A 25,348-nucleotide genomic window follows, 5' to 3' on the forward strand; every position below is an offset into this window, starting at 1 on the left:
TCAGCCTGTGCATGTCTTTATTTTGGATATGCTTTCAGCAGCCATGGGTAGAAGTGTTTGCAAAGATACATTTCCAGAGGTAAATGTTTGGACAATCACATTATTCCTTCTGTTGGCTGAAATCATCTTTCTCAGTATTTCAGAAATCACAGAATTTATGTTGACAAGATCAACATACCATGCTAAACTCAGTAACACAATCTCGAGAGCAGTAGGGTAACACATTAAAAATAACATGCGTTAACTAGACAGATTACTTTTTAAAGTAACGAGTAACCTAACACAACCAGTAAACCCCCGATTCTCTAAAGAATCGCAAATCCAAGAATGGCAATTACTTTCTGTTCCCTCCAATCTTTGTAGTGATGAAAAATTATGGAGGGTGGGAGCGTCCTGGGAAAGTTTTTGTTTAATTAAATAAATATATTTGTAGTAAAGATGTTTCTTTTTGGAGCCATGACTCCTTTGGTTCTGGTGTTTCAGAAGCACATTGTAGGCGCCTTCGTTCATTGTTTTTATCCATGCAGTCTCGTTTTTGTTTTTCTATGGGTGTGTTGTTAGCTAGAAGTCGTTTGCTGTTAGGAATCATAATTGAACTTACTTTTAACACTGAATTACCTTAATGTGATTCACATAAGCCACACTGACAGCTGCCACACTGAGTGCTGGCACAGTGGATTCGAGCACAATGACTGGTGGCACTGTGTAGTGGAGTAGCTGCTGGTACTGTGGAGTGGAGAACACTGACCGCAGGCACTGTGGAGTAGCTGACTGCTGGCACTGTCAGTAGTCACCACTACCTCAAGTTTAAATACATAGACATATATAGATAGACGGCGCATTCACTGTGTTTCCCAGTAGACACGATACGTCAGCACGTCAGCCTTATTGCGAGTGGCAAAAGTGTCATTTAAACTAATACAGGTAGACGTGGAAACCGGGTTTTCTGATGAAAAAACAATAATGTTTAAAACAGTATCGTTTACATACTGTTTTTTGGTGAATCGTTTAAATTCAATTATTTATATCCATTTATACACTAATAATGGCAATTATTAAATAATAATAATTATAATTATTAAATAATTCCTCCCATATAAGTAACATTTCAGGGACTGCCTTCTTCTATCTTCGAAACATTTCCAGACTTTGTCATGTTCTTACACAACACAGTACTGAAGTATTGGTTAATGCCCTAGTCACCTCACGTATAGATTACTGTAATGCTATTCTATCTGGCATGCGACAAAATCTCATCCATCGCTTACAATGTCTTCAAAATTCTGCTGCCAGAATAATAACCTGCTGTTCTAAATCCACTGAACATATTACACCTATTCTCTCTCAACTTCACTGGCTCCCTGTTAACTACAGAATACAATACTAAATACCGCTCTTAACATTTAAAGCTCTCCACAACCTCACTGATCTCCTACGGACTTAAACTCCGTCTCACTCACTCAGATCCTGTAATTTGAGAGTATTCAGTCTGGCAATATGGTGCAGCCTTAGTTTGTGGAAGACAGACACAACTAAAGACATGAACATAAAATGATGGTTGTCAATTTCAAACTGTGTTTCCTCAATGTGCTCCTTGAGAAAAAACATCAAGTTTGAGAAATGTTAACAGCTAACAACAATCTACACAGTTAGTGACTAAATACGTTTAGCCAAAACGTTGTTTGGAGGCTCACTTGAGCACATAATTGCATAGCTTTGCTGTCTTAGCCTGGCTTAGCTAAAGTAAAGATTATAAAACGGGATTTTATAATAGCCAAATATAACCAAAACAATTGTTCAGCCTTACCTATGAAATGTAATCCCCCGGGATCTGGTTTGGAGCGTACAGCGGTTTGTACAATCCCAAGCAGCACATTATTCATTACTTCACTCCACAGCAGTGCCACTCACAATATTGGCGGCGATGTTGACGTACGATTCTTCTGGTCATGTCTATGTTTAAATATGTCACCATGGCAACTTGTTGGCGTGCACGCTTTACCTCAAGTTTAGTTTACAGGTTGTGTTGTGTTGTTTGGGCGCCACCTATTGAGTCTGGGAAACCGCTGGGTTTGACTCTGGGGCACTGAGGCGCAGTACGCGTGCACTTCGGTGCATCTGGCATCTGTGCATATATACAACCTTCGTTTAGTAATATAGATACTTATCTTATTGAAGTAAAAATATCTGTATTATTATTATTATTATTATTCTAATAGCACTGGGTGTAAGGCAAGAAGCACACACACCGGGTCCCTGGGGTAGGGCTCAGTTACACAGGAGAAAAGAGTGTGCTGTATGCAACCCAGTAACAGAAACCTCAAAATAAAGCATCAGTTTGACTAAACATATTTATGAAACATAAGAAAATTAACTCCAGCATCATGCTTATTTTCTGATTTATGGTGGCTGATGATGACGTTTATCTCCTTTTCATGAAGCTTAATGATATGGAACCATTTTGACAAAGGACAACTACAGAAGAATATTTGTGCAGGTAAATGCAGAATATTAAGAAACCAAGTTTCTGTCTTAATTGGGGTATTCACCTTAAGCTGATTATGTGTGTGCATGCAAACACACTGAAAGTCTTCTCTCTGTGTATTTCTCTCTCTCTCACCAGCTAGCTCATCAGCTGACTTTTTTTTTGTCCTCTTGTCAGTAAGGCTCTTCAAACCTGCCTTTCATCCCCCAAGCTTTCTTCCTGAAGGGTGAAGAAATACTCATTCTTAAACTCATCCTGTCCCCCTTCCAGGGGCTAATAAAATCTAAAGTTTACCTGTCTCCAATATTCGGAGGTCATAAAACTAAATTCACAATTCTGATGTCATACACAGAATGTTGAAGTCTGCTCTGTGTTCATGTGCAGTGCTTCAAAACCATGTCAAACTGGGCAGCGTGCTCTCGGAGATCATGTTATTTCAAAATTACATCAGAGTTTTGCTCTTAAGTAAACATCAATACACAGCTGTTCTTATCGGTAAAACCCTAGGAACAAATGGTTCTTTTTTTACCCATTTCACTTAGAATACAAGCTTACTTGTTCGAAATTTGTTTCCTTCTTTAAAAATATCCAGTTCAAATGTAACCAATTCTTAAAAAGCATAATGCATACAATTTTAACAATGCTAAGTAATACACAACAGCAATTTAAACTTTAGTCTTGCTTTGATTTTCTTTCTGGACAGCAAACGTTTCCTCCTGCCATACCAACTGCACTTGAGATCAGGTAATCCACCTGAAACTACTACAAGCATGTTTTGGCCTGGCCAGTGCTTCAGTGGGAGACCATCTAAGAAAAACCTTGGATTGCTGCTGGAAGAGGTGCTGGTGAGGCCATCAGGGGGTGCTTACTCTGCGTATAAATCCCAATTCCCCAGTGCAGTGACAGGGAAACTATGTTGTAGAAAAAATTTGCCGCTGTCCCTCGGATGAAATGTAAAACTGAAGTCCTCCCTCCCCCCAGTCTTAAAAGATCCCTGGGCATCTTTTGAAAAGAGTACCATTTTTAAATTACATTCTGGCCTACTAATCCACCTCTGTCATTTATTGGCAAACTGTCTTACTCACCCCTTCGTCACCTAATATCTAATGTGTGGTGAAAGTACATGCACAAGAATGGCTGCCGTTGCATCACCCAAGTGAGTTCTACACATTGGTGGTAGTCAAAGTGGTCTATGTAAAGCACTCCGTAAGGGTTAGAAAAGCTTTATGTGATTAATTAGTTAGATCTAATTTGTGTAAATTCTTTCTAATGGCAGACTCGTGCACTTTGATATTAACTGTAGCAAGTGCTACCTGAAATTCTGGAGTTCTTAGAGACTACTTTCACCATCTTGTATTCTGTTCCAGGGCTGAATTTGCTGGGGCAGCCTGGCATGGACACGTTTGCAGTTGTTTGAAATCTTCTCCACTTGTGGTTCATCTTATGGACAGTGGAATGATTGATTTCCAAATGTTTGGAGATCTGTTTAAATCCACTCTCAGATTCTCAGACATCTGGAATGTTCTTTCTGAAGGCCTCGGAAAGAGCTCTTTCAATCTAGGCATGGCAATAACACGTACACTATATGTCCAAAAATATTGGGAGACCCCTATAAATCATTCAATTCAGGTGTTCCAATCACTTCCATGGCCACAGGTGTATAAAATCAGACACCTAGGCAATGCAGACTGCTCCTACAAACATTTATGAAATAATGGGTCACTCTCAGGAGCTCCGTGAATTCAAGCCGTGGTACCGTGATAGTAAGCGTCCTGTGCAAGAAGTCCTTTCATCAAATTTCCTCACTATGAAATATTCCACGGTTAACTGTTAGTGGTATTATATAACAAAGTGGAAGCAATTGGGAACAACATCAACTCAGCCATGAAGTTGGAAATCTTCTCTAATGACGCTCTAGTCATTTGCCTCTGACTCTAAATTTAGGTGTTTGAGGTAGTATGAAATGTAGGGATGGACTTACTTTTTCCACATGCAAAATTTGCATTTATGTTTCTTTAAATTATATAATGGACTACAAAATATAGCAAACACCATATCAGATTTACATCACTTTTATCTTTACATACTGTTTAAATTAAGATCAAATCTTGATATGTGCATATATGTTAAAAAATATTTCATGGGGTGTACTTACTTTTTCACATGATTTTGTAATATAGTGGTGAAGTAAATGTCAGAAAAGAACAGAAAGTATAAGTAATCAGACCAGCTGAAAGCTAATGGGGGTCTCTGTGCCTCTGTAGTTGTGCTTAGCACGAAGATGTCTTTGCTGCAAATGGATCAGTTACCATTATAAAAGGCTTACATAACAAACTTTAAAATTCACTGCAATTCCAACACAGAATTCTAGGTACTACACTGTTTAATATTAATGACTAATTGCAAAACACAGTATGTTTATATAGATACCTGACATTGTAATATTACAGTTTTATGTTGTATAAATAATGTTCCAAAAAATTAAACGTCTGCTTTGCCTCCATGAATTTAGGGGCATAAAACATTTGGTATTCATTACAGTAAGCAGAGCCCATGAGGAGCAGGATAATCCTGATTTCACACAGATTTCATGGAGTGTACAGTTTAAAAAGTAACCATTAGGTGTTAAAAGTGAAACACAGGTTTAAAGGTAAGCAGGTGCGCATGCAAATGAGGCATCTACATTCCTTCATACCGCAGCATCTCATTTCTTTCTTTACTGATATATTTTTAATCCAAGCTCAATTACTTTCTATTTCCATTCTGAAAGCATGGTATCTCTAATTTAATCATTTTAAATGTTAAAAGGTAAGATGCTAAACTTCATTTTGTGGACCATCAGCTAGATTTCAGTTACATATCTCTGTGTAAGGTTTTGCTATTTTCCCCGGCTAATTGTTTTGTCAATCATGGCATTCATTTGAGCACCTTTCTGTTGTCTCTCAAGCTCAGTATGTTCTTGTAGTTGTCTCCAACATGTGGTAGTCTTCTCATTTCTGTACGTCTGTGACAAAAGCCTGGGAGTGAAAGAAAAAAAGAAAAAGTATCTTTTGATTACTCAGGTATTCTTCATATATGTTGCCAAGCGATAAAATTGCTTTTGACAAGGCTGCAAAATAAGGGTGATCATTTTTCCATCTGATATAGCATAGTAGGACAATTGAAATTTGCTCACTGGATGCCACTTGTAGATTTTAAACAGATTGAGGCTCCTTTTTCTTTTGCTTCCAAATTTTTTAAAGAAGAATGCTCTATGAAATTTGCTTCCATTGATTTATTTTTAATCAATTATTCAGTTCTGATTTATTTCATATAATTCTTCTAAACACGTTTGTTGCATGAGTATAAATGGACTGAAATTAATTGAAATTAGAACAAAAAAGCCTCCATTTTAATTAACGTAACATTGTGAAATTTGATTAGTTCCAATTTAAGGTTGTGTTGAGCCACAGTCTTTTTTGGGTTTAAGGCAACACACAGCCCTGGGCAAGGCACCAGTCCATTGTAGGTGACAAATGGTGTCACACACGTGCGCACAGGAGGAAGTCACAGGGCTTAACTGAGGGTAAGATGTCAGCTCGGGGTTGACGTAGTGCACTAACCTCTTTTCTCCCTCTTCTACAGACCATCAGAAGGGAAACCCAGCATTAACTTCCTGTCCAGACCACACCCTCCTACTGACTTAATTTCCGCCACTCCCACCACAGACCCACCTCTTCCTGCACACCAACTATAAAAACCCGGCACCTCTCCTCCCCATTCAGTTCTATTTGGACTCAGTCTTTTGTGACAATTCAATAGTTTTGCTTGCTTATCTTATACCTGTAATATACGGGGTGGATCGCCAAACTTTCTTTCTATCTCCTCTTGCTATTACAATGGTCACACATTTGGGTTAACCAGTTAACCTGATGTTAAGGCTATTGGGGGATATGGGAGTAAAACCAGAGTCCCTGCAGAGAAACCTATACAGATTGAATGTGCAAAGTCCACACAAACAATAACTGCCCACAGGGTTTGAAACCAGGATCTAACTAGATCTGCAAAGCAGCAGCACTAACAAGGGTGCCAAAAGCTGCACTCAGTTTATTATTTATACAAAATCTGCTTTTTTAATACATAAAATTTGCCAAATTATAGCTTTATCTACTATAAGGACTTAACAAATACAAAAGGTTCTAGTATTACTAATTTCAAAATCTTAAGGATGTATTCTGTTCTTTTCAACATATAACTTTTCTGACACTTTTAAATTGGTCAGTTCATTCAATTTATAAAATGAAGAATTTCTGACCTGTATTGAAAATAACGATCAGTCCACTCTTCCCAAGATTCCGAGCACTTCAAGGGCTTGGAATAAATTTCTGAGTTATTGTAGGATTCCATCACAGAAAAATGACAAAACCTGAAAATGAAGAGTGAGCTGTCCACATCCTGTCTCTCTGACATTTCATCAAGTGATAATTTCAGATCCGCTGAAAGTGAAAAACAAAATTTACAAATGCTTCACTTAATATTATCAGAAAGTCGTTATTTGACTTTTTCTCCATATCATGTACCTTTTTTCTTCTTTGTTTTTTACCTTACAGTAGCACTTACTAAGCATTTCAGCATTTATTTCTTGTAATACTTGCTGTGTTACCCAGCTTTGCCTAGGAAATTTTCTGAGATAATGGGACTGAGGTACTGTATTGCGCCATCAGTTAATCAGATGTATCAGAAGTACTATGTAACTAACTAGGTAGTTTTCTGTACACAATATTTGATTTTGTTTTAAGCCATGGGCTAATGTTACAAGGTCACTGGAGTTCCTGAATATGCTACATATAATTGCCCATGATTAAAGCCTCAGATTGATCGATTCCTGCTTTTTCTGCTGACTAACCTTGCTTTTGTTGATGGTCATTGCAAAACACAATTTTACAGGAAAACATATTCTTTTAAATTGAAACAGGTAATTTGTTTGAATAATGGGAATTTTGGGCATAAATGTAATTTCTCCTGAAGAACATTGTGTAAAAATCTGATTTGAATGTAACACTTGGGACAGTTGCGGTCGTAGCCCATGTGGAGCCTTCAGCAGGGTGGATGGACACCGCCCTTCATTGTTCATAGTGGGTTGTTAGTATTATTAGACTTCAATGACATGTGGGGTTCCCCTTGGTGTCTGAAGTACAGACCCCTTCACTACCACAAGTGGTGCCTCCTTTTGTATATACTGCAGACTTTAATGAGAGTGCTCTTCTTGATGTACGAAGTCTAGACACTTTTACTTTCATCAACAGTGCCCAGTCGGTAACAGAACCCACACAGTATCTTCAGAGTTTGACAACCTTGGGTTCCCCTTGGCGTCCAGCACTTGGTGTATGGAGCAAGCACACTTTCATAAACACCGCTCATTCAGTGTCATCAGAAGTCATAATCAGAAAATAAAGTTCTAACACTGATGTGTTTTACTTTAAACTCTCAACAAACAAATGACATCTACTGGCTGCACATTTACACTGCCTATGCAATGTATTGAACGTTTTTCATTTTGGGGTTGTTTTCTCTGTGTATGTACTGCAGTGTCATCTTTGTAAATAAAGGAAAGAAGACATTTGACTCACTAATGGTGACCACCAAGGGAAGAACTTTTTATGAAGGAGTGATGTACAAAGCAGGAGAGAAGTAAGAATTTCACAGAAAAGAACAGGTATGAAGAAATAATATCATGAACCATGTACAATGTCCAGCCGCTCCATGTTCTGGCCATAGAGGATCTCTTATCTGAGCTGTGCTAGCTTTCAAACTGACCAAGGAACACCGTCGCTCCTGGCTTATCTTAGACCCGAGGACACCATTTTCTATTCTACTTCTCCCTTACCTCCCTTTTTGCTTCTAGTGAAGCAACACCTGAGCTCACAGCCACAGCTCTTGGCACCCACATTTGAGCTTTATAATGTACATGCTAACCACAGCTTCCTTGAGCTTTGCAGAACTTTTCTTCTGCTACTTCACAGCTCACTCTCTACACCACACTTCATTTTGTCTTTTTTTCCTGTCCGGGGCACCTCCCCTATTTCATTCATCAATCCACCCTATTGGTCGCTGCCGCTAATTGTGTGCCCTGTCCAATGCCTGACAACTTTCATTTGCATAAACAAGCAAGCCCCAAATTTCCAACTAGCACTGTTTCTTTCTAAGTTTCATCTCAGCACTGTGCCGAAAAAAAGACACAATGTGTCTTTGCTATAGTATTATCATAGACAAATAAAAAAACATGGGGCAGCGAGTTTTCTTTTTTCTGCAGTCACCAAGTGTTTTTTTAGACATTGGAATATTGAGTCTTTCTATTGTAAGGGTTGCTTTTACTTCTAAATATTGATATAACAAAATGTTCTTTTTTAGCAGATACATACTGTCTTTGCTGAATTTCACTTTTAATTAAACGGAAAATGGTGTTTGTATTGTTAAGTGAGTGAGTGAATGAGTCAGTCAGTCAAGTATATAGATAATAATAGGTGAATATTTTTCTATTTAGCTGACATGTTTGCCAGATAAATTCAAATTTTATCAGAGCTGCACAATAATTAAATAATTTCCTATGAATGATATATAAACAAAATGCCACAAATGTCCATCATCAAATCTATTATTTTCCTAAAAACGTTCTGAATATAGGGCAATATAATCAAAACAAGTTTTGATTTGCACATCTTACTTTAATACCTGTACTTCAGGCAGTTGGTAGTTTCTGGAGTAGAAAAATGGGAAAATAAGCGGAATAAAATAAGCCAATGGCATTCTTACCAAATTGCCATCAACATATTGGTCAACAAAAGTATACTCTACATGCCAACCTCAACATGCATCCTAATAACTGACATATGCAATGCAACTTTCATGACTTGGAGATTACCTTAAAATAACTCTTAAAAATAGTAACAAAAGCTACAAGCTTCAGCTTGTAAAAGCATAAGTGGCAGATGAAGAATCTTTATAAAATAAAAACATTTATTTCATGCAAAAATTCTCTACATCACAACAGCACAGAGAGAGTTGCTTTCATAAATCCAGTGGCCCAATACAAATATTTACAGAAAGGTAAAAAAAAACAAAAAAAAAAAACAAACATAAAAAACACAATAGATCAAGAAGTCAAAAATTCAGATAATCCACAAAGCACAATAAAAATAATGACAAGAACTCACAACGGCAAGAGCATACATTGTACCACAGCAGACTGTGGGTTTTTGTTAGCCTTTATAGGGCAGTGGGCAGTCCCTTGATGGGGATGAGCAGGTGGCCCCACCTCTTAGGGAAGCACCCACAAAACAAATGGAACATGAAGATACATAGACACATAGGAACTAAATGATCAAGAATATTAACATAAACAAAAGAATCAAAAATGAACAAAAAAGACATGAAAAGGAATTTGAATCCCAGCAAGGGGAGAAACCCTCGCATAACAGCAGTAGCACTGACCTGCTTTCAGAGTTTTCAGATTCACTCTTTTTCCATACATGACACAGTGCCACTTCAGCGAGAAGGTCAAATCTGGGTGAGCAAAAAATGATCCACCACCCAGAGGATTGCTCCTAAACCTATGCAAGTCTAAGATGGTAGGTAAATCTGGTTTATTGACCTGTAATAAAGCTTCTTTCAGCGTTGACAACCAATACATGGCAATCCCCTTACTGAACAAAAAATGAAGAAGAGGGAAGCATAGGTAAAACTACTGTAGACATGGGAGAACAATGCCGAAAAAATGTTTACATGCACATACTAGTGTTCCATATTGTCTGTTAGCAGTCTTAGAGCTGAAAAATGCAACTAATGGGAAATGTATCATTTTTTTTAATTTAAACTTCACAAAAGCTTTTTCACTGCATCATATACTGTTAACATTATATTAAGATTATATAAACATTATATATTAACATTATACCGTTAACATTATATAAGTTATTGTCTGTTTTTTTACCTGCATTATTATCAATCTTTAATTTAATATTGTTTTTTTGTATCAGTAAGGTGCTGCTGGAGTATGTGAATTTCCCCTTGGGATTAATAAAGTAATAATAATAATAATAATAAATTTTATTTATATTGCACTTTATATTTTAGCAATCCCAAAGTGCTACAGAGTAAAAATAGAATAATAAAATAAAAAAAAAGAACAGAAGAGTCTATAAAATACTTTAACAAAATGACTTTCTAAAAAGATGAGTTTTAGGTTTCGCTTAAAGGCCTCAGTCGACTGTGGGGCTCTCAGGTAATCAGGGAGGGCATTCCACAGCCTCGGCGCCACCGATGAAAACGCCCTGTCACCCATGCTGCTGAGCTTAGTTCTGGGGACTTGAAGAGTGTTAGTGAGTACAGAGCGGAGGGAACGTAAGGAGTTATGGGGGGTAAGGAGTTCCTGTAGATAAAGAGGGGCATGTCCATAAATGCACTGATGGGTAAGAAGGGAGACCTTGTACTCTATTCTGAATGAAACAGGGAGCCAGTGAAGGGTTTTCAGGATTGGGGTGATGTGATCATACTTTCGCACCCTCATCAGGATCCTGGCAGCGCTGTTCTGAATATACTGGAGTCTCTGGATACTCTTGCCAGGAATCTCAATGAGGAGTGCATTACAGTAATCCAGCCTGGAAGAGACAAAGGCATGGACGAGCTTCTCTGCATCTGCCAGGGTGAGTAATGGGCGGAGTTTGGCGATGTTCTTGAGATGGTAAAAAGATGACTTACAGAGATATTTGATGTGGGTGTCAAAAGTAAGTTGGGAGTCCATTCTAACACCCAAATTAGTAACAGATGTGGAAAGAGGAATATTTTGGCCAGAGAAAGTAATACTGGTGATGGTAGAAGAGCGAAGATGATGTGATGTACCAACTAAGATGGCTTCTGTTTTGGATCTGTTCAACTGAAGAAAATTGAGCCTCATCCAAGCCTCTATCTCCTCCAGGCAGGTAGACAATGTAGATGTTGGCAGAGGAGCAGTAGAGGAGGTGGGAGTAGTCCTGAGGTAAAGCTGAGTGTCATCGGCATAGCAATGGAACGATAAACCATGTCTGCCAATGACAGTTCCAAGGGGGAGCATGTAGATATTAAAAAGGATAGGGCCCAGCACAGAGCCCTGTGGAACACCACAGGCGACGTTGTGGGTGTGGGACTTTGCGCTGCCAAGGGCGACATGCTCAGTTCTGCCAGTCAGGTATGATGTAAACCAATTTAGAACAATTCCTGAGAGTCCAATAGTGTATTGCAGGCGGTGAAGAAGGATGTTATGGTCTATTGTGCCAAAAGCAGCTGTCAGGTCAAGGAGGATAAGTAGTGAAGGTGAACCAGTATCTGCCGTCATCAGAAGATCATTGGTGACCCTGACCAGGGCTGTTTCAGTGCTATGGCCAGGGCGAAAACCAGACTGAAACTTTTCAAACAGATTGTTCAGTTTCAGATGATCGTGAAGTTGTGCTGCAACTATTTTTTCCAGGACTTTGGAGAGAAATGGAAGATTGGAGATGGGCCTATAATTGGAGAGAACTTCAGGATCCAAGGTGGATTTTTTCAGTAGAGGTCTGATGACAGCAGTTTTTAGTGCAGAAGGAATATGGCCAGCCAGGAGGGACTGATTTATTATCCTGGTGATAAGTGGAGAGATGGCAGAAATGTTGGCCCTCAGCAAGGGTGAGGGGAAAGGGTCCAGGGAACTAGTAGACGGTTTCATTTTCCTGATGACATCCTCCACCTCTTCCCGTGTGGCAACAGAGAAATAGCAAAGAGGATGGACGGTCTCAGACAATGAGTCAACAGTTGGGAAGGGCAAGATATCCTTGGTATATATCTATCTATCTATATATATATATACTATATCTATAAGTATCTATCTATCTATCTATCTATCTATCTATCTATCTATCTATCTATCTATCTATCTATCTATCTATCTATCTATCTATCTATCTATCTATCTATCTATCTATCTATCTATCTAGTGTCTCATTTATTGATGGTGTATATGAGCAGAGCATAAGATTGAAAAAAAAACTGGTAAACCTGCATTAAACAAATGTTCTCCTACTTTTGACTTATTATTTTATATTCTAAACAGTCACTATATAACTCTTAATAAATAACATTTGGACATGGCCCACCCAAAAGCCAAAAGTACTATCTACCCAATCAATGAAAAAAAAAAATCAGTAAAAACAATGTTTTAGCTTATTTTGGCATTTAATTGCCCTCCCTACATACTGTATCCAAATGTCCATTGTAGGATGACATCCAAGTAGAGCAACAGAGTTAACTGACAAACATACAGTGATTGTTGATTGTTACACTGTAACAGAATGTTGAAAAAAAAAACCCTATGAATAATCATAGTATGATATACACTGTATTGATTTAGTTAAATAAAATCAAGTAGCATTTGTATACATTGTCTGTAAAAAGTATTCACCCCCTTGCAAGTTCTCATATTTTATAATAAGGCAATACTGATTCACAGTGAATTTAAAAAAGAGCCAAAAAAGCCAAATTAAATACACTGTGATTCAATGTTGGATAGCAATAAAATGAAAAAAACTTCCAAGGTGGTGACTACTTTTTACAGGCACTGCAAGTAATCCTGAGCACATTCGTCAGATTTTTTTTTCAGCTCATCTGCACATATTGTAAGTCAGTATATGAGAATAAAGTCAGCTTAAGTCTCAGCAACAATGCTGTAAAAATATATATTTTTCTTTCAGATTTTCTTTATTTTTACAATTTTTTATTACTGAATGGTTTCAAGTCTTTTGTGAAAAATCTAACATCAGAGAAATTGCATCTAAATGATCAAATAACATTTTTAAAGCATTTAATTTACCTAACGAACCCAAGCTAGCACTACAGCCCACGATATAAACACCATGTGTAGCTCCACATGCAGAGGCATTCCTCCATCTTCACTTCTAGGAATAACAATGGAAGGATTCAGCGTAGGAAGTGGAGCTTGAGAGTTTGTTCAATCTGGGACTTATTAGGGAATTTGGGCATTAATCAGCTATCTCAGGGGTGTTCAACTCCGGTCCTGGTGGACCGCAGTGGCTGCAGCTTTTCATTCTAACCATCTTCTTAATTAGTAAGCTGTTTTTGCTGCTGAGTAACTTGTTTTGCCATAGTTTAATTGACATGATTCAGACCCCTAAGTTATTTCTTTTTCCTTAATGAGCAGCCAAATGATAATGAGACACAAAACAAGCCACCACATGACCAGCAGCTAACCGGAAAATAAAGAAAGGTGAAGGTCTTGGTCATGTTGGTCTGCTCAGGTCACCAAAACATCTTTACAGTGGTCTTAGAAAAAACAGAAAAAATCAACAGTCTGCTGTGGCAGAATGAGAGCAGTAACTAATCATGATATTCAATAATGGCTTTAATTAATAGCAAGAATTGGTTTCTCATTAAGAAACTGGTTGGAATGAAATTGGCTGGAGTTTGACGTTCCAATTTAGCTGGTCATCTGTTGGCTCGTTTCACATCTCATTTTTGTTTGGCTGCCAATTAATGAAAAAATGAATACATTCAGAGTACTGAATCCTTAAAAACAGCTATAAAAATGAAGGGAAAAGGTGTTAATTAGCAGTGAAAACTGCTCACTGACTAGGAAAAGGGTTAGAATGAAAACCTGCAGTCACTGCAGCCAACCAAGACTGGAGTTGAACACCCCAATCTATCTGGGAGGGCAGAAATGTATGAATTAATTGTTATGAATTATTATTTACGTACTGTAATTACTACAACACAATGCTCATCAAAGTGACACCTCACTCAAAAACTGTGAGCATAAGTTTGAAATGTTCTTCTAAATAAGCATTGTTAAATGATTTGACTAATTAATTCTGAGCTTTTCTCAAAAACTCCATTTTAACCCTCTACTAACAAAAAAGCGCCTTTTGTGAATCAGCAGCATTTTGGTGTTTAAATCACCATTTTCAACTTTACAAACTGAGTAGTGTCATTAATCCAATTGTTAATATTATTGAAAAGCTTAATACAGTGAGTTAGTGAAACTGTTTTCCATGTGCATATTACAGACTATGTTAGTCAGTATAAACAATACTAATTGCTCTCACTCTAGGCACCTTCGGCCCGCTTTACACCTGGCATTAATATGCATCTGAATTTTTTGTATATAATTTAGTCGGATTACATTTACACCAGGAATTAAAATGCATCTGCTCTTTGGGCATTGTGTCTGGATAGAGACTTGATGTCACCTTCAGCCAATGTCACATTATTTAACTTCTAGTCAAAACGTATGCTAGAATTATTGAGGGCCTTTGCTGATCTCATCACTGGACCATGACAATTTACACGACAGAAAATTACTAGGTATGTCATATTTAGCGAGTGCATGAGGATTTTCCAGAACAGTTGTCCTCACACTTTGTTGTGCCAGCCAATAGCATACTGCCTGACAGAGGCAGCACTGTATAAAGGGTTTAAAAGTATAGTGAGTTCAGCCACAATCTCAGCCTTTTTCCTTCTTTTCTCCATTCTATTGTAGTATGCATTCCTTATTCTTCATCACTGCATTCTGTGCATTGTACTTCCAGATGACCATTCATTGGTTGTCAATTCTCATGCCACACAAGCCCATCCCTACTACTAATCACAAACTCAAACCTGCTTGATTTTGTTGGAGTGAGTTTCAGGGCACGTCACATTCCAAAACTGATCTTCATGGGAACACACCACCGACCGCCTCCGACTCTCTAGATATTTTTAAATGAAGGCCATTACTGAAAAGTTGTCTAATGTGTTGTGGCCATGAATAGACATGGCCTTTACCTGTGAAAAATGAAAATCAGCTTTTGTCTACATGATCACGGTACATGGATAGATTTACACTTGTATTAAGTGTGTCTGGTATCCATTTTTGTCCACCTACTTTATGATTGCAGTCTGAGTGATCTGATCACAAATGTATTTATGCCTGCCTTTCAATGAGGTCATTTGCATTCTGCTTGTGGCTGAATCATTGAAAACACAGGTTAGTACCAGGTGTAAAGGCAGCTTTTACCAGTAATAGGTGAGCATATTTAGGGATGGCTCCAAGATAGAATGTAGGGACCCCTAAAACTTTCCTTTAATAGTTTAAACTAATAAATGATTAAATACAAGAATACCACTATACACATCACCCCACCTATTACATTTATCTGTTTTCCAAAGAAGTTATTTAATATGTGGTGACATGGCACTGAATGAAAAGCTAGAAGAAACACTGGACAAAGCGCCAGTCCTGAATATACTCTCACTCTGTGATACAGGGGCAGATTAGAGTCACCAATTATTATAAAACACATTTTGGGAAGGTGGGAGGAGAGCTCAGTAACCTGAAGAAAACTCATTCAGGCAAATGGAGAACATGCAAGCGTAATAGGGGCATTGCATAGACTGAATTCAAGGTTCTGGAGGCCTGAAGCAGCACAGCACCAAAGCGCCACTTCAGTTTGATTCTTCTAACTTCCAACTTCACTACAGACTTTTGCGTGATATTGTATTACAGAATTGTATTTTTTATTTCATGTTATAACATTTTCAGTATTTTAACTAGATTAAGCAGGTGCAACAATGGATGAATAGATATTTCAGCATGGCGTCTAAAAAATATTCAAGGAAATCGATCCAATTCAATTCCAATTACTCACTAAAAATAGGCTCAGATTGCTGTGACAAGTTCACAGGTAGACACAAATACTAACTACAAATTACTAATTATCTAATGAGTTCACATAAATAAAATTAACTGTTCCAGAAGGGATAGTTTTATCAAGTCACTATAATTTGAGTTTTTAGAAGGAAGGATAAAGCTTAAAAAACATTCAGACATAAAACACACAGCAAGTCAGATAAAAAGCTTTTATGAACAAGATAATAAATCACTAACAGTCGATTGCACACAATAATAGAATTCAGCTGCCATCTTGTGGTAACATTTTGAACCTATTGTGTAGTATTACAATACATCAAGTGCAGGAAACATTTTCTATCAATCACTAAAAAAAATTGCCCTCATAGCAAAGACATTCCTTTATGTCACATTGACCTTTTATATTTTTGTAATTATTCATTAAAAAAATCTATTTTTAAGAGACATACTGTAAGGGAATGTGGAGCTACTGCCTGAGAGAAATTCACAGCACTATTATCTCCATTTTTTTAAAGTATAATGAACATCAACTGCATTGGCCACAAGAGAGCACCAGCAAGTTCAACTAATATAAGCGAACTGGAATGAAGAAGGAAAAATGTGTCTTTGCTAACACACTGGGCATGAGCTCAACTACCTTAGAACACAACTTGTCTTCTTTGGTATGTACATTATTTTATTTTTCTATATTTACTGTACAGTGTTACAGTATTTCATAATAATTATCATTTTCAGTAAATTTATTTTCTTAAGTACTTAACCAAAGTAATAATAAAAGTTTTAAAAGGAAATGCAGTTCCATGGATTTGAAGACAGAATTAAGGTCTAAAGGGTCCACACTATTTGAACATCTATCCTATAATCTCCTTTAAATGATTTGCATTCACCGTTAACTGGGGAGCTAAAATTCTTATGCACTGTATCTCTTTATTTTCTGAATCTGCTTTTTCGCCTACACCTGAACACCAGCAAAACCAAGGAGCTGGTGGTGGATTTTAGGAGGCCCAGGCCCCTCATGGAACCTGTGATCATCAGAGGTGACTGTGTGCAGAGGGAGAAGAACTATAAATACCTGGGACTGCAGCTGGATGATAAATTGGACTGGACTGCCAATGCTGATGCTCTGTGTAAGAAAGGACAGAGCCGACTATACTTCCTTAGAAGGCTGGCATCCTTCAACATCTGCAATAAGATGCTGCAGATGTTCTATCAGACGGTTGTGGCGAGCGCCCTCTTCTATGTGGTGGTGTGCTGGGGAGGCAGCATAAAAAAGAAGGACGCCTCACGCCTGGACAAACTGGTGAGGAAGGCAGGCTTTATTGTAGGCACCACTGCATCCACTAAACAGTGTCATCTCCAGACAGAGGAGCAGGTTCAGCGACAGACTGCTGTCACTTTCCTGCTCCACTGACAGACTGAGGAGATCGTTCCTCCCCCACACATGTGACTCTTCAATTCCACCCGGGGGGTGGGGTGGGGTGTGGTAAACATTAACATTATTCAAAGTTATTGTCTGTCTGTATACCTGCATTGTTATCACTCTTTAATTTAATATTTTCTTTATCAGTAAGGTGCTGCTGGAGTATGTGAATTTCCCCTTGGGATTAATAAAGTATCTATCTATCTATCTATCTATCTATCTATCTATCTATCTATCTATCTATCTATCTATCTATCTATCTATCTATCTATCTATCTATCTATCTATCTATCTATCTTTTCATAGTATTCAATAATCTAATAGCATTACATACAATGCAGGCACCAGTCCAATGCAGGCCCTACATATGCACACACCCATGCTCAAACATACTGGACAAGTTTACACTGTAGATCCCATTTACCAACAGGAGTATGCAAGTCACTGGGATGTGTAATGAAAATATGCACATGCCATAGGGGCTGAGACAGGTGCTGAACCCAAGGAACTGAAGGTGTGAGTCTACACTTCTGAGAGAATCTGTGGTCCCTTTTTACCTGATTTAAAAAGACAACAACTAGGAAAGCAAAAGTGAACTGTCTAGAGACTTGAATTGGGACAGATTAAACAAAATATTCCATGATTACCTCACTTTGTATCCCATCACAGCTGGTCCACAGGAGATTCCATATGCCTTGCACTCTATACCAGTCTGGCCATATGGATGATAAAAACTATTATTTCACAGTCCTATTCATTGACTACAGCTCAACATTTAACATTGTTGTACTAGCAGAGTTTAACACCAACCTCCTCTATTTAGAACTCTGGGCCACACTATACTACTGAATTTTTGGAATTACTAACCAACAAATCTCATCATGTGCAGATTGGTAGCATTGCATCCTCCATACTGACCCTCAACACTGATACTCCACAAGATGGTGTACTAGGAACCCTTCTCTACTTCTTGTTCATCTACAACTGCATAGCCAGCCGCAGCTTTCACCCCATCATTGAATTTTCTGATTATATCACCATAATAGGCCTGATCACCAACAATGATGTGACAGCTTAGAGAGAAAAGATCTACCTGTTGACTCAGTGGTGCCAAGACAACATTCTCACCCTTAATGTGAACCAAACTGAGAAGCAGATCATAGACCTCAGAATGTAAAAGGCAGGCCAGAGTCCCAGCTGCATGGTGCCGGTGTGGATAGAATTAGGTGGGGGGAGGGGGTTCAGTAAGTTTACATTTCTTGGAGCAAGTTTCACTTATGACCTGAAGTGGGCATAACTCATTTTGGCTGTTGTCAAAAATACTCACCAGTGTTGCTACTTCCACATCTGTTCTCACTAACATTTGTAGGTGCCCAGTCTAGTCTATCCTCACTGGTTGTATCACAACCTCGTATGGCACCTACTCGGCTTAAGATAGTAAAGCACTGCAGAGGGTGGTGAAGGCAGCACAGAATATTCTTGGCACCCAGCTGCTTTTGTTCAGAACTTTTACAACACTCCTGCCTTAGAAAGGCAAACAGTATTTTTAAAGACATCAGCCACCCTGCACAGCCACTTTTCTCATTCTTTCCTTCTAGCAATTGGTACAGGGGCATTGGCACTCTCACCAGTAGATTCAAGAACAGATTCTATCCACAGAATGTAAGTTTACAGAATAGCCAATCTCAGCGACAAATATTATAACACTGTGTGTACTAAAATGGAAAGAAATAGTTGCAAATTTATATTATTAGTTATTCTGTTTTATCTGTGTGAGTATTTTACTGGTATTATATTATTGCTGCTGTTCTGAGGAGTCTGGCAAGTAAGAATTTCATTGTGCAACACACACACAATTAAAAATTTGAACTTGAACTAACTCCCATGCCACCATTCTATACCAGATTAAATACAAACAACAACAAATATACTTAAACTAAATAAAGGTTACATGGCTTAGCTCACATTCCCAGTATTGCATTACTGCATCTACAAGCGGATCCTTTATTTATGGCTTAGTTTGTCTAATGAATTATATCATTTCTGACATAATTCTTTCAGTTTTGGCAAACATTTTTCTGATGACGAAAGAATTATATTCTTGTGTCTCTAGCGCTTCCCTTGAATTTATGAAGACATCTAGTCTGCCAACTCTTATTGTTTGTAGATTTTTGTCAAATTACATATTTTCTAACTCAAAAGAAATCAACAAATTCTCTTTGCGGGTCATTTCATTTATCTTGTATGCTTCCTGTTTAAATATTGAATTTATTTTTTTTTTGGTTTTACAGGATTGGTTTCTTTATACTGTATATTGCAAAAGATTGCATTACAAATTTGTAAATTTGCGAATTTCCCCTTGGGATTAATAAAGTATCTATCTATCTACAAAAGTTATAATATCAAAAAATGGTCAACTTATGGCTGAATAAAACAAGCATAATTGCATAATTGAAATTTCAGAAGACATTTATTATTTATTTCAACAGAGAAGTGGAGAATCAAATCTGCTCATGTTGAAATGTGCCATAAAAATGATACAAGTATACAGTAATACTAAAGTGTGTTTGCAATCTGTTTGTAATTTTACAAATCAGAAAATGCTATTTAACATACAAAGTTAATGTTAGATCCTTGAGCATGGGAGAGGCGAATGTAGTATTGTTATTATTACAATTTAAACATACGTTTCACCACTTGAAAAAATATTGAGTGATTTTAAGAACCCTTTCTTTTTTTGGTGCCCAAAGCTTGTGTCAGGAAAATCTATTCCTGTGTCAAATGGGCTGTTTGAGATTTAGGATTCCATAAATATAATACAATGCTTTTTCCAGAACTGATTAGAGGTTGGGAGCATGCACTGATAGCTTGTTGCTGCACCCACCACACAATGAACCACCTGGATTGGGACCTGAGTGCAGCGGGTGACACCTCAGTGCAACACTGGAACAGTGTGTGGTTTTTTACGGTGGCTGAAGTGCCGATCCTGCCGCCAAACCCCAAGTTTTCCCTGTACGTTGGATGCAGATTAATGTCATACCCAGGACAAAGCAATTGCAGATTAAGGGCCTTGCTCAAAAGCCCAATGGAGTAGAGTCATTTCTTGGCGTTTACAGTATTCAAACCGGCAACCTTTCCAATTGCCAGCGCAGATCCTTAGCCTCAGACCCATCAGTCTGTCCCGATTACATTTGAAAAAGAAACAACTGAATTGAGTCAGCTAGGATGGACTTTATAGTTTAGGTAAATATCATTGCCTTAAAAGTATCAAAGGAATTAGACAATTAGGTATTTCATAAATTACAACAATGTTGCCAAAAACTGTTTATTTGGTGGAACAAAGCTTGCCAGTCTTATTCACTTAATTGAAGGTCCCTAAAGTAGCACTCTCTGTCATACTGCTTGTTAATAGGACAATTCTTACGCATGTCTGTCCAAGTCCAGACAACATCAGTAGATGTTTCTCCCATCACTCGCAAATACAAGCTTGTTTCTCTTCTTTATAGACAGTAAATTATTTCATCAGCTGACATACTTAATATTGTGTGTATAAACCCTGCAGAGCTCGTGGTACAATTTTCTAAACTCAATTTTATGACAAGAAGCAGGGATATAATTCGTTTTTTACCAAGAGGGAGAGAATATTGTTTTCATATATGAAATAAATCATAAAGTGAATTGTGTATATTTGGTGGTGTTATTTGTTAGTTCATTGTAACAAAAACATCAATTTATCCCTCCATTTATCAATCAATGTATATAACACTTAATTAATCTGATTTTAAGGACATGTGGGAAAAGAGCATCTACCCACACCATTGGGTGTAAGGCAGCAATTATCCCTGGATGAAGTGCTAGACCACCTACATAGGCACAGTCACACGGATTATGCTTTTGGGATGCAGAAGAAGAAGAGGGGCACCTGGAGAAAAATTATATTACAAAAATGTGAAAATTCTTTGCAATCAGTATCATGTTTGCTTATTTATTTATTTTAAAAATTTTGTAAATGCATAAATCATAATGAAATGTTCTACTGTTTATAGAATTCACAGGGACTTGAACTTGATACACTTATTTCTACTACCAAATTCAAGACATAAAATTTAAATAGTTACACTACCTATAAAATTATTCTTGATTTTAATTTATTTGACATTAAAGTCTCATTTCATGTATCAAATATCTGTAAAGATAATCTATGCCTTTGTTCCAAAGCTGTAAGACAGGTGACAAAGAAGGTTAAAGTTTCACAAGGACCAGGAGATGCAAAAGTGAGCAAGGTCAAAACTCCAGTACTACCAAAGAATACTGATTGCCAAAGACCAATACGTAAGACAGAAAACAAGGTCAAAAATAAACACCCCAAAATTTTTGATTTTCTAGAAAGATTAAAAAGACACACATATGAGAAGTTATTTTTTGAATATCCAGTAACTTGGACACTGCCATCTTATATAGGCAGGGTACACTGGCACATGCTACATGACCCTGGTGTTACGTGGCCAGCAACAAGCACAGTGACTGCAAAGAACATTGTTGCAGCCATGCAAAAAGCACAGGAGAAAGCAGTGGCCAGTGCCACATTCCAAAAAAATACACAAAATGATGGCACAGAAACTTCATAAATATAACTGTAAAATATATTCACAATTATAAAATAAAGTCCAAAATAAAACAAAAATTGTGGAAAATGCCCAGAAAGGCTTCAGATGCTAAAATCATAACAGTCTTTTGGTTTTAATATCACAAGCACATATCATCTCTCTGTTAGTTGTTTGTATGACAGCTCATTTTTATAAACACAGAACAACACATAAAGGCGTCATGATAGTGTAGTCGATAGTTGTGCTGCTTTATGGATGGAGTATGCTGGGTTTTAGTTTGAATAATGTCTGGTTATGTTAGTTGGCTGTTCTACATTGGATTCAGTATGACTGGGAGTATGGGTGTGCATGAGTGGGCCATGTGATGGACTGGCGCTGTGTCCAGAGTTACTTCCTGCTTGTACCAAGAGATGCTGGGACAGACTCCATTTCCCCATGACTATGGCTTGGATTAAGCAGGTCTGAGCACTGAGAGCTGAGAGTAACTGACTGACTGACGTATCAGCAATCAAGCTATTGAAATGCAGAGTATTGGAGCTGTATGCACTCATCAGAATACCACTTTAATTTTTTATCTTTATGTAGTGAATCAGTGTTAACTGGTTAACACCATGACAAAGATAACAAAAGTAATATAATAAACTGGGCCAGTGTATTTTAACAGACATTTTTTTGCCTTAGATGAGTTGGAGTGGCTTCTGCAACTGCTGGTTCTTTGTTACCTCTTATAAATGCCACGTCACTGTGAAACACTAGCATAGAAACATGCCAAGGAATCTTAAGTTGGACATTTTACACATATAAACTACCAAATTAACTTACTGTCATGAAATGTTGCAACATTCTGTTAAACTAGATTTTTGTATAAACAGACTACTTCTTTAATTTACTTTCTTTGTTCACACAAGGTTTGTTCATTTACTTTTCACTGAGGCTGACAATTATGATTACCAAAATTAGCCTGAGATGCCAACAAATTATTTGACCGATGCAAACCTTAATTATTCAGGTGTTTCAAATGAACAGTTTACATTTAATGAATTAAAATAAATGTATTCACTAAATATCATGGAAACATCAAATCACCTCACTTACCTGCTTTTGCTCTTATTGATCCAGATACATCTTACTTATTTTTTTGAGAAATAAATAACTTTCTCTATTCTGTAATAAGCAGCTTTAAATATTTAAAATAACAAACGACTAATAATACTATCTAAATAATGACTGACTAATATCTAATAAAATCATCATTGAGTTAGCTTGTTTAATGTTGCTAAAGTGCATCTTATCTCTAGCATTGATCACATACCTTTCATGAACAGAGCTGTATTATGTGGACTTAACAGGAACATGGGATGCCATGGATCTGCCAAAATGTGTGTAGGTGGCAGGGAGAAGCAACAGACCGGTTTCCCATCAGTATTCATAATGGTAATTTTACCATTTCTGGTAATAAGAAGAACCTGAACAAAAGGAAATATTGTACCATTAAATATTACAGATTTTTGTTTGTTATATTTTATTTTCTCCTTAAAATGGAAAGGAATTTAGAGTTCTTACCAAAGTTGGATAAAGTGGTATAGGAGCATATGTGTGAGGCAAACTGTCTGTGGAATCAGCCCTGTTGAATATATAATATGTTAGTTAAAGTTAGAACAGTGCTCTTTGTTTGGAAAAAAATAAAAACTCAGGAGCAAACTCCTGTAGTTGTAATCACAATATTCAATTCAGTTTATTTTTTAAGCTAACAGTCATTACAGCCAGTGCCGGTGCTAGTTGATTTTGTACCCTAGGCCAAGCTTATCAGTGTGCAAAACAACTGTTCGGTAGCTAACCCATGTGATCTGCGCCCTAGGCGAATGTCTAATTTGCCTTAATGGTGGGGCTTGTATTGATTACAGCAATGATACATACTGTACTGCCTTGCAAAATTTTTTAAAAATAAACATAATTATGTACTTATCACAAAATAAAAATGAAAATATATCTGGCAGCAATTACACAGTACGTATACAGATCCAAGGGAAAGGGAAAAGGATGCAAGGATTGCCAGGAGCAATGACATCACTAAGATGGCACAGGAATAAGGAAAGACTCGAAACAGACTGCCAAAAGACAAAGTCTTCAGTGCATGAAGTGCAGCTAAACGTAACATTGTAGGAGGCAAGGTTCATGGGAGCAATGCACAGTCAAAGTTACAAGTAGGCAACTGAGTATTAAAACACAGAACAAAGAACATAATGCAGTTTACAGTGTTGTGCTGTAGCTGAAGAATTTAAGCCATAGCAATTTTTGATCTCTCTTACAAACATAACAAAGAAGGTGGACTTATTTTTTCACTGTTATTGTTCTGCTGAAGTTGGGTAAAATGGAAGTCTGTAGGGAATACTGGCACCTCCTGCAGAAATGAAAATTTAATAAAAACTATATACAATAATGATGCTTATATAAGATGTCATTGTTTTATCCAGTATGAAAGTCTTAAAGTAGCAAAGTACATATTTTTCCTGAACATTTTGCATGTTGTGAGAAAATGATTACAGTAGCAAAGGCCCTTCATGGAGCTCAGATGTTAGGGGATTTTGCAAAACATATATCCTTGAACATAAGAAAGTGCCCTTTCTATACATTAGTTAATGAAGTTTAATGCTTATTGTAATCTGTGCACACTACAATGAAATTTCCTACTTCTGTGTCTCATACAGACTACATGATTGGTCAGACAAAAAAGAAATCATCAGTAGGCAATGAATAGAAAACACTAAATACAAAATCCAGCAAAACAAAGGTGTGGGGGGGAAGAGCAAAGAAGTCAGTAAACTCATTAGTGAATATGATCATAAGTGGGCATTGAATAGCTTTGAGAACTGAGGGTAAAAATAGTCCCAAAATCTAGCAGTGTATTAACTGTTTGTCCATTTATGTCTCTGTGTTTATATATGTCTGCAATTGACAGGACCTGCTCTTATGCAAAAATAAATAATTTAGGTGTTGATACAATTACAAGAGGACATACATTTTTAAAAACATTTGCATTCATTAAGCTTAGTAAAAAATGCAGTTGATATAAAGCTCTTGGAATGAAAAAGTATAAATAGAGAGCCGTGTATAATCATCGTATTTCTCTGAGAAGTCTGACGGTACAG

The 25,348-nt window shown here is 37.3% G+C and overlaps 1 protein-coding gene across 1 annotated transcript in view; it reads right to left on the bottom strand.

Annotated features, from left to right (window-relative positions):
- Positions 1-4,850: 4,850 nt before the first annotated feature.
- Positions 4,851-25,348, bottom strand: part of wdr93 (WD repeat domain 93) — a 48,687-nt gene continuing 28,189 nt past the window's right edge. The window contains exons 14-17 of the mRNA XM_051920281.1: positions 23,763-23,823; positions 23,512-23,665; positions 6,780-6,960; positions 4,851-5,502 (exon numbers count right to left, since the gene is read on the bottom strand). Of these exons, the coding sequence (XP_051776241.1) occupies positions 5,364-5,502; positions 6,780-6,960; positions 23,512-23,665; positions 23,763-23,823 (535 nt within the window). The 3' untranslated portion in view covers positions 4,851-5,363. The remainder of the gene's footprint in view (positions 5,503-6,779; positions 6,961-23,511; positions 23,666-23,762; positions 23,824-25,348) is intronic.

This window comes from Erpetoichthys calabaricus, chromosome 17 (genome assembly GCF_900747795.2).
Source record: "Erpetoichthys calabaricus chromosome 17, fErpCal1.3, whole genome shotgun sequence".
Taxonomy (NCBI): domain Eukaryota; kingdom Metazoa; phylum Chordata; class Cladistia; order Polypteriformes; family Polypteridae; genus Erpetoichthys; species Erpetoichthys calabaricus.